The 15,498-nt window shown below is 29.8% G+C and overlaps 2 protein-coding genes and 1 pseudogene across 2 annotated transcripts; 1 reads left to right on the plus strand and 2 right to left on the minus strand.

Annotated features, from left to right (window-relative positions):
* The first annotated feature begins 441 nt into the window (after positions 1-441).
* On the plus strand, positions 442-1,214 carry LOC107896426 (germin-like protein subfamily T member 2). The gene has a single exon (XM_041077905.1). It carries the CDS (start codon positions 442-444, stop codon positions 1,102-1,104), a length of 663 nt encoding a protein of 220 aa, XP_040933839.1. The 3' UTR covers positions 1,105-1,214.
* Positions 1,215-1,999: 785 nt separating this feature from the next.
* LOC107896427 (CBL-interacting protein kinase 18-like) lies at positions 2,000-5,000 on the minus strand (annotated as a pseudogene).
* A 1,179-nt stretch (positions 5,001-6,179) lies between these two features.
* On the minus strand, positions 6,180-8,491 carry LOC107896428 (WEB family protein At2g40480). Its single transcript, XM_016821594.2, has 2 exons — positions 8,096-8,491; positions 6,180-7,814 (listed from the first exon to the last, which is right to left on the minus strand). The coding sequence occupies exons 1-2, from the start codon at positions 8,360-8,362 to the stop codon at positions 6,390-6,392; spliced, it is 1,692 nt and encodes a 563-aa protein (XP_016677083.2). The 5' UTR covers positions 8,363-8,491; the 3' UTR covers positions 6,180-6,389.
* Between the last annotated feature and the right edge of the window lie 7,007 nt (positions 8,492-15,498).

Here is a 15,498-nt window from a genome sequence, read left to right on the forward strand (position 1 = left end):
ACGCTAAAACCCTTATGAGAGTGGATATATGGGCAATGGAATTTGTCATTGTGAATATGGTTCATTGACTAGTGTCTCATAAAGCTAGCTATGTAACTGTATTCAATTCAGTTTGACCGAGTCAAGTTAAACTCGGTCCAGTTATTGGTTGCAAATGTCTTCATAAATGTTGTAGACTTTGTCTTCTCTGCCCCATTTGCAATTTCTATTAGGATTAGGTGTTGATTTTCTGCCGCTGTCATTTTCTTGATTATTTCTCTGTAGTCTTTAAGAATTACATGGCCTTTTGCGTGTCATCTTTATAGTTTGATTTAAGTATGCACCCTTAAAAGCCAACTAACATTTACCAAGTTCGTATATTTTGGCATTGTTTTACAGACTTGTAATATCTTTATACTCCATTTTTATCTTCATTAGCTGTAATCTCAGGAAGAGAAATTCATGTCTGCCATGGTTTCCTTGTTATTCCACCTACTGTGTTGCCTCACAGTTTTCTGGCTTCTTCCTCTTCCTTCTCATTCAGCTGACCCTGATCCATTACAAGACTTTTGTGTAGCAAACCTGAGTGCCTCTATATCTGTTAACGGTTTTCCTTGCAAACCAGCATCCGAGGTGACTTCGGATGACTTTTTCTTTGATGGGTTCACCCAGGAAGGTAACACCACAAACGCCTTTTCGTCATTCCTCACACCTGGAAATGTCCTCTCATTCCCAGGGCTGAATACTCTTGGGATTTCAATGAACCGGGTGGACTTTGCCCCGGGTGGAATCAACCCTCCTCATTCGCATCCACGTGCGAGCGAGGTCGGTGTAGTCATTGAAGGGAAGCTCCTCGTAGGTTTTGTGACTACTAACAATGTGTATTACTCGAAAGTCTTGACTGCAGGGCATATGTTTGCCATCCCTCGAGGACTGGTGCACTTCCAACTCAACGTCGGAGATGGGGAGGCACTAGCTTACACGGCTTTCAACAGCCACTTGCCCGGTGCTGCGATTGTTCCCCTAAATCTCTTCGCTTCTTCTATCCCTAATGAAGTGTTAACCAAGACCTTCCAAGTCGATGCGGATCTTATCAATACCATAAAATCCAAGTTTAGGTCGTAAGATACTCGAAAACCCTGCTCTGCTACTTGGGGAACTGGCTTGTTATGCTATTTATCCACATCTGTATCTTTCCATGTTCTTTTATAATAATCATTGAGTATTTTAGCTTTGATTTATGAATAAAAGATTTTCCGGAAAAATGTTGAGATTTTTTAATCCAAAAAATGTCTTTGGTTATACTCTGCTCCAAATAATAATATTTACATAAATATTGAAATATTTATTAAGAAAACATTAGGACTTTAATATTATTATTTCATTATTTAAATGAAAGAAACTAAATCCTCAAGTTGAGTATGACAAATCATAATTTAACCTTATGGAAACTTATGAAAATTATTCTTCTATTTACAATAATCAATAATAAATAATTAGTTAAAATCTCTTTGGACAAAATTAATTTATAATATGGAAAGATTAAGCACTTCAATTTAATATTTATGCTATGAAATATCAATAAATTTATTTCTTTTAAATAGCAACCAATTATTTAAATTATTTTTTACGTAATATGAAAAATTAAAATATAAATTAATTAAAAATCAAAGTGATAGAAAAAATATCAAAATATAAATTAATTTAAAAACATAATAAGAATCTATCCTCTAAAAAATTAATCAACTAAATCTATAAAAATAAAATTAATTCTACTGGATATACATAATAAATTCTAAAGTAAAACCAGAACAAATAAAATCATAATTTATTTTCGCCACTCAACTATAATTTTTTATAAAAATTTCTTCATCAATATTATTCACACTCCTCGGTTAAATCATTAATGGAAGAATAACATAGTGACAAAATAAAAAAATTTAGCTTTTGGTATGAATACATTTTATTTATTTGATCTTAATTCTAAAAAATTCAAAAAAATTATTTTAAAAAATAAAAATAAAAATAAAAATAAAAAATACATAAACTTTCAATCAAGAAAAATAGTATAATGCACCTTGAAAGATGTGGATATTGTAGAACCATAGTGTTATTCATACATTAACTACAAAAGCCAAGTATTTGATCATTCACTCATTGAGTGACCATAGATCACAACTCAAGAAACATGCTAGCTATTGCTATTACATCACTATTTCCGGTTTCAGCTTTTACTGTCACCTGTATTTACCGCAGTTTAACACGATATAGCATCCAACACCCTCCACGATATAGCATCCAACACCCTCCGGGGACGAACACAGTTAGCACGACTGCACTGTATTACCTTGCCATGCCCAAACTATATCCTTGAGAGCTGGTTTAACATCCTCTTGCAGCTTGTTTCGAAACTCCAATGTATCACCACTGCACTTCCTTATCTCTACTAAATGAAAAGAAGGGGTGAACTCAAATATCTCTGCATCAATTGCCAATGCACCTTTTCTACCTCTATTTGAACCTTCCATTTTCAACAATCCTCCATCTTTCATCTTAACTTTTAGCTTCAAACTCTCAGCAATGTCCTCTAGTTTAGATGTAATAGCAGAGGCCGAATGCATGGAAGTGAACTGTATTTCCTTCTTTTTCTCGTCGTTTTTTGTAAACAATCCCGACAAATCGAACCCGCTTGATGACGAAATGATGTCGAAGGCATTCAAATTAGTGAGCTTCTTTGCTTCAAATGCATTGTATTTAGTCTCAGAACCCAAAACCGCAGCCAAATCGCGAGGGGCCTGTTCTGTTTCGTGTTTTCTCTCAACTGGTTTGGGGTTAAACCCCTTTCTGAACCATGGGGTTGCCATGATTCTCGCAATCGGGATTCTAGCTTTCGGATTAGGATTGAAGATTCTTGACAGCAACTTGGTCACTTCTGGTGAAAACCAGTTAGGAATTTTGTAGTTTGCCGTGCTTATTTTCCGATACATGGCTATAAGATTTGAGTCATTAAATGGCAGATAACCAGCTAAAAGAACAAATAAGATCACCCCACAAGACCAGATATCAGCTTTGGCTCCATCATACCCCTTTCTGTTTATAACTTCAGGAGCCACATATGCTGGTGTTCCACAACTTGTGTGTAGTAACCCATCTTGATGCTTGACTCAGCAAGCGCACTCAAACCGAAATCCGAAACTTTCAGATCACCGTTTTCATCGAGCAGCAAGTTTTCAGGCTTTAAATCACGGTGATAAACACCTCTGCTATGGCAGAAATCGACTGCACTGATCAATTGCTGAAAATACTTCCTTGCCAAGTCTTCTCTCAACTTTCTTTTGAACACCTTCTTGAAGAGCTCACCACCTTTGGCATATTCCATAACAAAATAAATCTTGGTTTTGCTTGCCATAACTTCATAAAGCTCCAAGATATTAGGGTGTTTAACAAGGTTCATAATTGATATTTCCCTCTTGGTATGATCAATCAACCCTACTTTCAAAACCTTCTCTTTATGAATCACTTTAATTGCCACACTTTGGCTTGTTTCAATGTTCCTTGCATAGTAAACTTTAGCAAAGTTACCTTGCCCTAACAATCTCCCTAGTTCATACTTTTTCATCACAATTTTCCCCTTAGTTTCCATTCTTTGAACAACCCTATCACCCTGCGATGTACTACTATCTTATATACAGCAGAAATCAACCGTCTTCAACAAGGTCATGCATTTCGAGATGGGACATGAATTGCTTCTCTGTTGTCGAGTATCCAAGCTCAAGGAGAATGAATATGGGTGATTCAGAAATGGAGACAAGCTTATGGGGTTCAGATGAAGAGTTCACAGCGTGCAAACACATCTTGCTGCATTCCCTGGTACTGTTGGTTGCTGTCTGAAACCACACAAATCAGTGTTAGAACCGAACAAAGATCCAAAAATATTCAATGATGCACAAACATGAGACGGTAACCGATGGCTATGTTTCTCCGACTCTTCATTTGTTTTTAAATTATGTATATTTGTGCGTGAGATACACTCCGATTTCGAGTAACATAGATGAATGTTACCATTTTAGCCAGAAAACATAAGAACATCAAGTAAAAGTTCTCAACTTTATTTCTAGAAATTATAGTCTAAAGATCTAAAACTACAAATTATTATATGATACACACGGCATCAAAATAAACCTGCATGTGAATCAGCTTGTTTTAGAGGTATATTTTTTTCGGCCAACTAAACTAAAAAAATAATGCATCAAATGCCAAAACCAGATCCACCAACATCTCCCAGAATCAAATTCATTAATTTTATATGATCTTTTATTCACAGATTCAAAATGCTGGTGATATTTAACAAAGAAAAAGGAATCAACAACATTACTAATGACTTGTAGATGTAAATCTTGAAAGAACTAAGAAAAAAAAAAAGAAAACTTTTTGAGCAAACACAGCAAAGAACACAATGTTGCTTAGATTAGATTTACCCAGAAATAAACATTTAAAATCTACCAAAAAATAATAATAAATTGAGAAAGAAAGACTTACTTTTTGAAATGAAAATAGAAAGAGATAGTCCTTTTGAGTGGAAAGATGGCTCCTTTGAGTTGGGACGGGATAATAAAGATGAAAGGCTCGATTTTTTTTTTTCAATCAATAAAAAGGCACAAATGTTGAAACTATTAAATGTATGAATATAATGAAATTTGTGGTGTAATAATTGGCATTACAGCTTTTGAACTATATTTAGAATTAAGAATCATGCACAGCTTCTGCAGTTACAAAACAATGAATAAAACAAAAAACCTGGCAAAAAAAGAACTAAAAAAGAGCATGTGATATGAGGAGAGGCCCTAAACAATAAGGGCACTTTGGGAAATTAGTATATATATATTTGTTACAATAACCCTCAAATATTCTGCTTTTGCTTCAAACAAACTGTGTTTAATATTGAAAAAGGAAACAAGTTGAACCCAATTTTATTCTTGTTCCAAAAACAAAAGATCACCCCTGAAAGGGTGGGGGAAAACCTAAACAAGGAAACCAATATGGATATATTCAAAGTTTTTAAGGTTTTTTAAGGTTTTCAAATATTTAGATCGATGTGAAGCATTATATTTCATTCTCATATTCGAATATGTATTAAACAAAGTATTTATAACAGGATTTTGACTTTAATATAGGTGTAAGGTCTTGCAAATGGTAGAGTACTTCGGATGTTCCATGATATTTGCTTGGAACTTCCATTATAATAAAGATTTGGGTATACTTTTGTGTGGTTTATGGTAGGTAAGTTGGTAACCTCCATTTTTGGCCCCATTGTTTTTCCAACTTCTCATAAAAAAATGTAAGTCTTTTTTAGCTCTCTGTCCAAGAACTAGTAAAAATTGTTCAAGTTGATCCAGGATTTGGAGTTCTACATGGAGTCTTAGTTTTTTGAAGCTTGAATGTATACAAAATGTACAGATAGACCTGACCAATAATGCCACAGGTTACTAGAAAATTCAGAATGGTTAGGTCTGATATCATTTATTCTGAAAAAGACAAAATCATAGAGACCATTTTTAGATCTCTCAAACAGACAATACCTCATAATAACGGACATAGTCCGACGATTTTTGCATCAACAATGGGAGGGGTTACCCTTTTGATGTGTTTTTGAAAGCCTAAAATTTCATATTTAAGAAGCATCATTAGTAGAAGATAAGCCAGGAGGCAATCAACTTGCAAATTAAGAGGTAAAATCCAAAAGATAAATGAAGGGCAGATTCAATTACTGACCTATTTGACATTTTTTATAAATAAGCTAAGCTGAATGTGGAATCAGCAATTCTTTGGGCAATTGACATCATTTTAAACATTATATGGCTAAAAAAAAAACACAGAGTTTGATCCATCTTTTCCGCTGTAGAGAAGTCCAAAGTTGCCAATCTGATGATCTAATTTTGTTTGTCTATATTAATATGGGGAAAAAAGATTGTGATTCCTGTTACAGAGTTGAATCTTATGATCTAATTATATGACTGGTCGTTGTTTAGCTAAGTTCAAACTCGAGTAACTCCATTGATTGAGTCAGCTGAAATCGAGTCACCCTCGAGCATAATTGAGCTTTTATTTAAGAAGATTCAAGAGAAAAGATTTCCAAAAGCTAATATATAACAAGAGATTCTATTTCTACCCCCCCCCCCCAATTAAATATCTCAGGGCTGTTTGCATAATACATTATTGCAAATTATAGAACACATTTACAGCACAGGGAGATTTCAAAACAAATATCCATAGATAGCAACAACATTTAAAAAACAGAAATGATCACCCAGAAGACAACACAAACAAATGAGGCAAACTGAATAAAACATGTTACTATATTTGAACACAGAATTACCACTGTTCAATAATTACCATGCATCCAAATGGTATCACATTGTGTTTACAGCTTGTGGTTTCTTCTTGTTTTGCTTTGGCAATGGAAGAGATATGTGGATAAACCCAAACTTTCTTCTCTGGTTCAAATACTGCTTTTGGTCATCTTTTTGATCAGGTTTTGGAGAAAATGCCAGATGTTCTTCCCTTAGTTCATGAAGCATTTGGCTCAAAGCTACCTTTTTCCTTTCAGTCTGGCCTTTAGTAGGGACTTGTTTCCTGCTGAGGATATCTCCCATTGAAACTGTTGGCCTTAAAGCAGGATTTGCTCCATCATCCACTGTTGGGTTTTGGTTGTTTAGATCATGTAATGGAGATCGAGGAATATGCTGATGCTGATGAGGATGAGGATGAGGGAGAGGGAAATTGTTGATCTTGTTAGCATTGCAAAAGGCCTGTTTTTTCTGTTCTTGATCTGGAATCATTCTCCTAAGAGCCTCTTCAGCATCAAGTTGCTTCCTGTTTGCAAATTCCACTCTATTAAGAGCCTCTTCCAATGCTTCTTTACTATGTTTAACTTCCTCTGAAGCTTCCTCCAGTTTCCTCAGGATTGTACGCTTGGAGATGTTTGCTTCAGCCAATTTGTTCATTGCATGAATTGCTTCCCTGCTAGAAACCTCTTCCGCCCGTTGGACTTTCGGGGTTCGAGGAGACTGCTCTGGTTCCGGCAAGGAAAATCCTGATGAGTTCTCATTGCTTGACAAACCCTTCATTTCAATAACAGCAAGGGCCTTTGCTGCCATGGCAGCTTCCTCCATCTTCTTAGCTGCAATCCACCTCATTTCAGCAGTTCTAATACAAGGCTTGTTATGTTCATTCCCTGGCAATGGCATTGATCTTGGAACTTCATTCATTGTAGGATCAACCATTTGCTTAAACTGCTCAGGCTTGCCATTGTTGTGAAAAGCACCCTTTGGAACATTCAAAGAATGCTCAACATTGCCATTGTTGCCAACCTGTGGCTTCAATGCCAACCCTGCAAATTTATAAGTTAGTCTCTCACGGGTCATTTCAAGTAAACTTTTTTCTTTCTTCATTTTCTTATTTAGACGCTCAACAGAAGCTTGAATCACCCCAAGATCATTGATAGTTTTACCAAGGTTCAACTTAGCTTGCTTCAACTCCATCAAGATCGAATCTGGAGATGAAATCGAGCACGGTTTCGAATACCCAATTCTCACCTGTCCATAGTACTCCTTGTTCATTTCTTTGATATCATCTGAATCCAAGCCTGGACCAGTACTGTTCATACATTTCATAGCTTCACTTTGCAGCTGTCTCTTTAACTCTTCAACAATCTTTTTTGTAGTCCCCAGTTCTTCAAGCACATCAAGGGTCTCTAATTCTTTCACAATCAGATCTTTCTCCAATTCTGCTGCTTGTTCCTCCACTTTCTTTAAATCAAACTCTTCAATTCCATGCTGTGTTCATAACAAAATTCCTTTTTATACATTCATACAGGAATAAATACAAGCAATTTGCAAACAAAAAATGATGATAACATGTTGAAATTTGATGATTGCCGTTGTTTTTTTTCTCCTCAGAATCTATGAACATACAAGTTAAAGTAGAAAATAACATATTAAACCAAGAATTTTGGGGCTGCATGCAAATTACACAACAAAACAAAGAATACCTTTATTGTTACATTATATTATAAATATATAAATATAGTCAAACCAAAAAAGCTGAAAATACTTACATATTCTCCAAACTTGTTCAATGGCACCCAATGTCCGTTGCCACCAAACCGGGTCACAGCCTCCTTAACCGATCCGAAAGGAGGTGAAGTGTCAATCTCAGCCCTCAAACTCACTCTTCTTATTCCCGGGTTGGGTTCACCGCCCGGGACACGACAGGGGTCAGTGCAAAACCCGAAATTCTCAAAACCGGACTCAGGCCTCACTTCCCGGATCTTAGGTGTAGCCGGGAACCCTTCCATGGGGGAGTTTTGAGGATCAACTGCCATTGCATAGGCACACAAATAAGCTTAGGTAGAGAGTAAATAAATAAAATGTGAAAATGTCAATGTAACTTGTGAGTATAATGCAAAGACAAAGGTCTCAATTTAAAAAGGGTGTGTGTAATTTCAGCTTTAATGGCGAAAAAGAGAAAAGATACATTGGTGTAGTATCATATTAATTATGCTTATTTCAAGTCCTTAAAAGTATATTTATTTTTCTATTTTAGTACTTAATTTTTATTCTATTTTTGGTCCATTTTGTAATGGGTTAAAAAAATCAATAATTAGGTTTATTTAAAATAAAAATAAAAATAAAAAATAAAAATAAAAAATAAAAAATGTAATATTAAATGTTTTAATATTTAAAAATATTTTGACTTTGACTGATCGACTGTTGATCAGCATTGATCGACCATTGATCAACCACGTGATGTTATTAGAACACACCACGTGTCCTTTTTTTTTTGGTATTATATATATGATATCCATTAAAAATGTAAAAAAAAATCATATATAATATATATAATTTTTTTAAATAAAAATAAATTTTATAAAATCCAAAAATATATAATTATATTTTTTTAAAAATTAAAATAATATATAAAATTTGAAAAAATTATAAAATCAAATATATAATTATATATTTTTTAATTTTATGAAAAATATTTTTAACTTTTTTTAAAAAATTATATATATTATATTTGATTTTTTACATTTTTAATCAATATAATATATAATATTAAAAAATAAAAAAAGATACATGATATGTTTTAATAGCACCACATGGCCGGCCAATTTAATATTTAAATATTTAATATGATATTTTTTAATTTTTTAATTTAAATTTTATATTTTTATTTTAAATAAACTTAATTGTCACTTGGCATTTTTTATTGGTCAAAAGATGCCAAGTAGTGTTTTTTCATTGGCCAAAGTTGTTTAACGGATTTTGTTAACGATCCTTACAAAATGGGCTAAAATATAAGAAATTAATACTTTAAGTATTAAATTAGGACAAAAAAATTAAATACCAAAGTGAAAAAAAAATGAGTATATTTAGGGGTCAAATTGTAACTTAAGCCTATTAATTGTACATATCCATTATGTGGATAGGTAAGAATTTAATTATAAATAATTTTTTTACAAGTTTGAGATAGACTCAACTCAAATTGTTATTTAATAATAAAATCTTCTTTAAATTTAATTATAAAACATATATAATTTTTTAAATAATTTTTAAATAATTTTTTAAACTCGTGCATGAGTTAATAAAAAAAAAGTAAAAAAAGATTGATACGGATTTAATGTACTTTTTTTTCAAATGAAAATTTTTATACATGAAAGAAGATTACAAACAATCGAGGGTTGAAATTCTTAACAAGACAAAACAAAGGCTGTAGAGGCTAGTGATCCTAAAACCCAAATTGGACAGAGCAAAAGCATCCTTCATTGTAATCAGACCTCCATCATTTGATAAAGAGGAAGTAAGGGAGGACTCAGAGCTGAAAACTTTGGTGATCAAAGTGAGCAAAGTCATCTTGATGCAAAAGTCACTTTCTAACTTCTCACTTCTATGGTAATTAAATTTTCATTACTAATTTTAAACAACAATTGTGAAGAAGCTAAAAATGAACCATTATCGACTTATTGAAATGATTTAATTTTCACCATCGAGTGCATACCATGTCCCAAACAAAACAAACAGGTGAAAAGGTCATAGAGCAAGCCTCTTGACATTGGAAAAATGACTAGTAGTCAACAAATGAGGCAAGAGTAAAGGAGATTAGTGGGGCTAAGGGTGATACTGGTTTAGTTGAGTAAAGTTTTTTTAAAATTTTCAAATTTATCCATTATAATTTAGTTTGGTTCGTTTTTCATATTATTTGATATGATTTCAAAATTATTTTTATAAAATTTTTTAAAAAATAATAAATTTTAAAGTAACTAATAAATAATCAGTAACTTTTCTATGGGTTTTTAAAAATATTTCTATATAGAATATTTAAATTATTTTTTAAATATTTTAAATATAAAATATTTAATTTTTATAATAAAAATAAAAATAAAAATAAAAATGGGTTAAGATTCATGGTATAAAACATTTAAGATGGTGAGAAAAAAGAGAGAGGTTTGAATTAGTGGAGATTTAGATGTGGAATTATAAACAGTTGTAAATGTAATTGCATCCAATTATGATGAGAAATCAGGACCATCATGATGTCGCATGGGAGAGAAAAGTGATTTTCTTTTGTTGGGATGTGTTAGTGACGTGTTCAGTGGTAATTGGTTGGCGGAGAAGGATTTTGAGTTGGGGCCAATGGTAAAATGAGATGCGGAATTTGCATTTGGCCGTTGATTGCGGTTTTAAGGAAAGGAATATTGGGAATTGCAGTTTGGTAAGGAAAGCCCAGGTCTAATCAAAATCATTCAAAACTAAACGACAACGTTCGCGTAAATTTGAAGATAATCTGTGTTGGTGCTGATATAGATGGTGGAATCATTTGTACCATGGGAAATAAAAATAAATTGCTAACAAAAAATATATTTTTTTTAATGAATAATTATTTGATAGAGAAATCTTTATAAATAAAATTGAGATTTTATCAAATATCATATTTATTTATTTATAGTAAAATCTCAACCCTCTATTTTATTATAAGCAGATTATTTTGTTTGAGATTAGTCTCCTCTTTGTTTAGACTTAGTTTTATAATTGGATTTAGCTCACATTTACACTAAATATAGCTCCAACATTTAAAACCGAATGGTTTTAGGTCATACTGCTTGTGTTCTGTCCTGGTTATTGTGTGTTTTTTTTTGTTTTTATTCTCCAAAATTATACATAAATTCTTATTCAATATAATTATACATATAAAATTTTAATTTGATTCAATTATACACATTTAAATAAATACATTAAATTAGGGGTGAACATTCTATCGGATCGAGTATAAAAATTTCGAGTTAATGAGTCATATTTAATCATCCTAATTTGATTTGAAATCTTTTTGAATTGAATTGAGTGAAATGAAAATCGAGTCGAATCGAATTGAGTAAAATCGTTCGAGTTAACTTAAAAAATTAAACATGTCAATTTGAAATATTATTACAGTATAACTAATTATTAGACCATATAAATTTGAAAACTTATTTAAAGCAAAATAATAATAATACTTTAGTATAATAAACTTGAATAACTAATTAACTTATTTATGTCCCAAAATTATTATTTTAGAAAAATTTTAAAATTTTAACTTTCTTTATATATTCTTTAGAATTTTTTATTTTTATAATTTTTTAAAAATATAAATTTTAGAATTTTTATAAAAATTATTTTCGTTGAAAGAGACTAGTTTGCTCATTTTCAAAATTGATAGGGACCAAAGAGATATTTACACCAATCTATTATTTGAATTATTTGAATTGTAAAATTTAACTCCACTCAAACTCGAATTACTTATTTCAGTTGACTCGAATAACTCAAAATTTAATCTTTTTTAATTTTTCCAAATCGAATCAAGTTTTGTTTATCTCTACATCAAATATTTTTTTATATTATAGAAATATAATATTTGTGTATGTAATATAAAAAATATAAAATAATATTATATAAATAATTATATTAAATCAAAATTTTATATATAAAAAAGATATTGTACCAAAATTCGTATATATTTTTAAGATGAAAGGTGATTTTTAGCTTTATCTCATATAGAAATAAATAAATCTAAAAATGAAACAAGGGTTTCCGAATATTTTTTTCTTTCGATATTGTCGTTGCCTAGTAAGTCATACCGCAGACAAACAAACAGAGAATGCATTTTGTCAGGATTTTGAAAATAACATCAGCATTAAGAATGTATTAATATTAATATATTAAAACTTATACTATTTATATTATTAATAAAGTTTATGATTAGATCAGTGTCACAAATTAATTGAATATCAATTTAATTAAAAAATTATAAAAATATCGTTTCATAATTAAAATAAATTATATTATTCATTGACTTTTTAGTCTTTTCATTTTGAATTCCATGCCATTTGAATTAGTAAAATTTTAAATTTACCACTCAATTAAAGCTTCATTTTGATGTATTTTATATAATTTTATTTTAATATGCACAACTTATTATCTCCATCAGTTGTATTGTTAAATCTAGTATTGTTTATTTGATGTATTTATGTGCTTAAATTTTGTTTTACTCATAATTTTATCTATCTATCTATCTTTTTATGTTAATATGGTACACATTCATGTGTTATTATGATTACTTAGTTTCAAACCATATGTTTGTTGTTTATTATATATTATTTTTAAAACACAAATATGTACTCTAATTCTAGTTTCCACACACATACGCGTGTAATATAATTTTTAGTACTAATTATTGATTTTTGCGAGACAAATATATATAAATTAATTTTTTTTGAAGTGCCTGATAATCAAATTACAAATACAAATACAAGTTCAAGTAACCACAAGTATCAAACTATTATAAATAGATTGTCCAAATAACTATAAAATAGAATCAAATTATTGTAACAAAAATGAATTAAAAACTAATACAATCCAAACTAAAGCAAACAAACTAGACTAAAATCTACATATATATATATATATATAATAACATTTAGAGACTGACACATATAATTACATATTATAAATCTCAAACATAGACATTTACCTTTGCTAGCGGAGTTAAAGTCTTATTGTTCATAAATTAATATATTTTAATTACAAAGGAAACCCCTTTCTAAAAAGTGGTTTATATGGTTGGAGGAGTAAAGTGAAAAAGGGCCCTGCAATGCATCACCATAATTACCATGATGCGACACTTTCCAACCCATCATTTCTCATCATGTCGCCTGCTCACTCACCCTTTCAAAAACTTGCATTATTTTCTTTTCTCATTACCAACCACCTATTCCATGATTTTCATATTTGACCCCCCTCCCCCCTTCAAAATATCTATGGTTTTCATATCTAATGTATAAAGTAATATCACACAAATGACCATAAAGGTGAAAGTTCTGCAGGAAAATATTTTAAGATGCATTTGGTTTCCAAAAAGTAAATCTTATTTTTTAAAAAATGAAAAATAATAAAGAAAATTTTATTTGATTGAAAACTTAAAAAAAATGAAAATATGTGAAAATTAAGAAGATAAATATTTTTTTCTCACTTAAATTTGTATTGTAACCTTAGAAAACTTGAAGATAATGGTATTTTTTTAATTTTAAATTTAATTGATAAATTGACTTTAATTCATGTTCATATAAATTCAGAAATATTATATATTTTAATAAATTTTAAATTAAAAATTTTGACCTTGATTCAAATTCATATAATTGTAGATTTCTTTTATTTCTCATGTTCCTATTATAAAAAAATAAGTATTAATTATTGAATCTATTTGCATAATTTCATTTTTGGGAATGTATTTCATTTTCATTTTCATATCAACGGCGAATATTTAATATAATGGTAGTGTATAATTTCATACATTGTTTCCGAATTAGATTATAATATAACATTCAAGATAAAGTTAAAATTTATTTAATAAAAAAATACTAATATGTTATAGTATGATTCATTGATAAGGTATAAAATTATACATAATCATTATATTAAATATAAATTCTAATATGAATAAAAAAAAAGGTAACATTGGACATTAGTAGCAAAAATTGATGCTAAATATGTAACATGCTTTAGTCATAGATAGTGATAGTCACTAAATCTTTGTAGCAAAAAGTTTGCTTAATAATTTTTAAAAAAAATTGATATAATGATTAATTATGATTTTAGTTAAAATGGTTTGAATTTAATCATGTTCAAGTATTTGTTTATATAAAAAGATAAATTTGTCTTTAAAATAATAATTATTGCTTTATAAAAATGAGGTGATTTTAGTAACTTTATAACTATGTTGAGACCTAGTTGATGGAAAAATTATTTTATGAACTCTTTCCACCACAACATTTATGGTATCTTTTCAATTATATAACGATATTTTAGCAACTTTTTCCATGTCGTTGACACATTATTTCCGTAATTTTTTTACCCTAAATCTCGAACCATAAACCCTAAATCTCAAACTCAAACCCTAAATCCCAAAATTTGAACCCCAAACTTATTCAAGGTTCAAGATTTTTGATTTGAGATTTAAGGTTCAAGATTTAGGGTTTTTGAATTTAAGATTCGAGTTTAGGGTTTGAGGTTTGAGTTTTGAGTTTAGGGATCTAGATTTAGGTTTAGGTTTTAAGATTCAAGGTTCGGGATTCAGAATAAAAAAAAAACTACCAAAATTATGTGTCAATGATATGAAAAAAATTACTAAAATATTATTATATAATTGAGAAGGGATCATGGATAATGTGGTGGGAACAATCCATATAATAATTTCTTAAGTTAATGGGTTATATCAATTTAATCAAAATTTTAAATATAATATAAATAGATATAATATAATAAGGTAGGAATTTCTCAGTATAATATTATTATGAATCAATAATTGTATTTATAATAATAATATAATAATTATATATATTTCAGACTTATTATTTCCTCATCAAAAGTGAATAACATATTAAATACATCATACATGGGGTGGTCAGAAATACTACTTACACAATATAATAATGGCTGATGTCTCTTTAAGGATTCCTTTTTAAAAAAAAATAAATTTATTGGCCGTAAAATTATTAATTTTATAAATAGTGCGTATCTTCATGCTCAAATTCTTAAATTCTCTTGTCCTTAAAATAAATAAAAAAACATAATTTTGTTACTTTCTTATGAATTGATAATAGATAATTATTTAATGCATTCATTGCTAAGTTTCTTTAATTTCACATTTTCTATTTAATATTTTAAAAATAAAATATATGTCAAATTTTTAAGCAAAAAAATTCATACTTAATATATCTTGATAATAATATTATGATTATTAAAAATGATTCATTAAATACAATGATTTGGGTCAAAGCATCATAATATAATTCAAAGTTAAAAAGTCAAAACAGTATACATGCGAAAGTTTTGAAACAATAATTGGCCCAATATTTCATATGTACAAAATATGATGATACGTCGTGCCCAAATTATAGTGGTCCATTAATTAATCATAGTGATCCTA

This window comes from Gossypium hirsutum, chromosome A10 (assembly GCF_007990345.1).
Source record: "Gossypium hirsutum isolate 1008001.06 chromosome A10, Gossypium_hirsutum_v2.1, whole genome shotgun sequence".
NCBI lineage: Eukaryota > Viridiplantae > Streptophyta > Magnoliopsida > Malvales > Malvaceae > Gossypium > Gossypium hirsutum.

What these genes read in the sequence shown, in the direction of transcription:
- LOC107896428 (XM_016821594.2), bottom strand. Translation starts at nt 8,362, where the DNA reads ATGGCAGTTGATCCTCAAAACTCCCCCATGGAAGGGTTCCCGGCTACA. An exon ending in TGAACAAGTTTGGAGAATAT is followed by an intron (nt 7,815 to 8,095) that starts GTAAGTATTTTC and finishes TTATGAACACAG; the next exon opens with CATGGAATTGAAGAGTTTGA.
- LOC107896426 (XM_041077905.1), top strand. Translation starts at nt 442, where the DNA reads ATGTCTGCCATGGTTTCCTTGTTATTCCACCTACTGTGTTGCCTCACA.